The sequence below is a fragment of the Lipotes vexillifer genome, unplaced genomic scaffold (genome assembly GCF_000442215.2).
Source record: "Lipotes vexillifer unplaced genomic scaffold, Lipotes_vexillifer_v1.1 scaffold308, whole genome shotgun sequence".
NCBI lineage: Eukaryota > Metazoa > Chordata > Mammalia > Artiodactyla > Lipotidae > Lipotes > Lipotes vexillifer.
This window is the reverse complement of record NW_006792985.1, coordinates 3,281,282-3,283,396: the sequence shown is the minus strand read 5'-3', so window position 1 is coordinate 3,283,396 and position 2,115 is coordinate 3,281,282. Positions and strand designations below refer to the sequence as shown.

Here is a 2,115-nt window from a genome sequence, read left to right as displayed (position 1 = left end):
ACGTGCCGCGGAGCGGCTGGGCCCGTGAGCCAAGGCCGGCCGCTGAGCCTGCGCGTCCGGAGCCTGTGCTCCGCAACGGGAGATGCCACAGCAGTGAGAGGCCCGCGTACCGCAAAATAAATAAATAAAAATAAAATAAAAAATAAAGCTAGGGAGAGGAAGCATTTATTGTGTATCTATAGATCCTTATTTCTTTAAATTGTGTTCTTCACTTTATCTCTTAGCTCATGCATTTGTTAAATAACCCAAGCTACTTTCTTAATAAAGAGCATGTTGTAATAAAGAGGCATGATCAGATGGGTGCATGCTGTCGCTCCTCCTCTCGGGTCCCGCCCCACTGTGGACAGCTTTGGGGGAAAACACACCACTGCTCCTCGAAGCTTCCAGATCCGCCACCGCGGTCTTAGGTGGCGATAAGGGCCCAAGGCTTCCCAGAGGGCTGGCTTTGCATCTCCAACTGTACTAAGTGACAGTAGCCATGACAAATGCCAACTGAGAAAATACCATTAGGACAGTTGTTTGAAAATAAAATGGTAGTGGCAGATCATGTGATCGTTTGAAAACAATGCCTGTTAAACTATGTGCGCTTGGGTTCGGCATTTCACTGACACACAGGCGTGTGTTTGCGGCTGACGGACCCACAAATAACTGTCTGCATAGATGGCTGCAGATTTAAGGACAACTTTACAAGAAAAAAGCAGCCGGTGAGGCCAAGGCGTGTGGCTCCCGCAAAGCTCTCCGGAGGGTTGTCCCTCCTGGGTGTGGGGACTGAACTTACTGTGTCCTCTCCTGTCTCCCCGCTGTCCTCCCAGGAGGAGGACTTCATCCGACCCAGCAGCCGAGAGGAGGCCCAGCAGCTGTGGGAGGCCGAGAGGGTCAGGATGCGGCAGCTCCAGGAGAAGCAGCAGAAGCAGATGGTGGAAGACTACCAGTGGCTGAGGCAGGAGGAGAGATCCCTGGTGAGCAGCCGCTGAGCCCCGGGGCGGGAAGGGACGCATTCCCTGCGGTGCTGCTGGGCACATTCTGATAACCGTGCTCCCCTGGGAGAGATGTCCAGGCCGCCGTGTCACTTTGTGTCCCCTTTCGCCTCCCCAGCTGGCTAGAGTGAGCGCTCTCCGTGCATCCTTGGGGGTTTTAGTTCTAGAATCCTAAGTCCTCTGCTTTGGTTTCCTCCTCTGCAGGACCCCATGGTTTACATGAATGACAAGTCCCCGTTGGTAAGTCACCGGGAGAGGTCTCTGCCTTAGGGGGAAGGCCTGGGAGGGCCTGGCAGTCAGCGGGACCCCGGCTCCAGGCCTGCCCATCTCTTCCTTTCTGCCTCTCACCTCGGGAGCACGTCTTTCCCCTTCACTCTGATCTCCACAGGCTCCTTCCCTGAGCTCACACTTGAGCTGCACCCTTAGCGCCGCCTTCCTCGGCCACAGGGCCCCCAGGTCGCTTCCGGTCAGGAGGTCCCCAGGTCCTCCTAGAGCTAAGATCTCTAAACCTCTAAATGGACACCTGGGGGTGGGGAACAGGCCAAGGAGGGAAGTGGGTGGTCCCAGGGCCGCATCAGTGACCTGTTCTCTTTCCTTCCTTCCAGACCCCAGAGAAGGAGGTCGGCTACAGTAAGTGTGAGCGCCCTTCCTCTTGGCGGGAGTTTCCTCCTGACATCTTGTGAGCAGCCGCCACCCCTGCCCAGGGCAGAGAGCGGCAAAGGGAGTGTGTTTGCAGTTGGAAGAAACGTCTGCCCTGTCTGAGTTCAGAGTGTGCAGAGAAGCGCGGTTTGGGAGTTGATATCCACCACCTCCCACCCTCCACCCCACCCCATCCCCCTCCAAGTCTGCCACCCCTGCCGCCTGTTCCCACCTCTCTGGGTGGCTGGATTTATTTGGAGGAGTTGGTGATCCTATCTCCCACCCACTCCGTTTGGAGGCTCTAAAGTAGCTCCACCCGTCTCTCCCAGGCGACTGCTCCTCCCTAGGCCCCAGGGACTGAAGAGAGAAAGAGGGCGGGGCCCCCTGAGCCTGCAAGGTCTTCCCTGGAGCCTAAAGACCCTCTGCTGCAGGCTGGCCTGGGTGAAGCTGGCAGTGAGCCAGGCTCTTTATCACCATGGGGGCGGCGGCGGCGGGGGGG

General features: G+C 57.2%; 1 protein-coding gene across 2 annotated transcripts in view; it reads left to right on the top strand.

Moving 5' to 3' along the window:
- The window catches only part of PTK2B (protein tyrosine kinase 2 beta), a 131,341-nt gene that overhangs the window by 124,373 nt on the left and 4,853 nt on the right, over positions 1–2,115 (top strand). For both annotated transcript variants that reach the window (XM_007466166.1, XM_007466167.1), the window contains 3 exons: positions 813–959; positions 1,182–1,217; positions 1,583–1,607. In XM_007466166.1, coding sequence (XP_007466228.1) covers positions 813–959; positions 1,182–1,217; positions 1,583–1,607 — 208 coding nt within the window. The remainder of the gene's footprint in view (positions 1–812; positions 960–1,181; positions 1,218–1,582; positions 1,608–2,115) is intronic.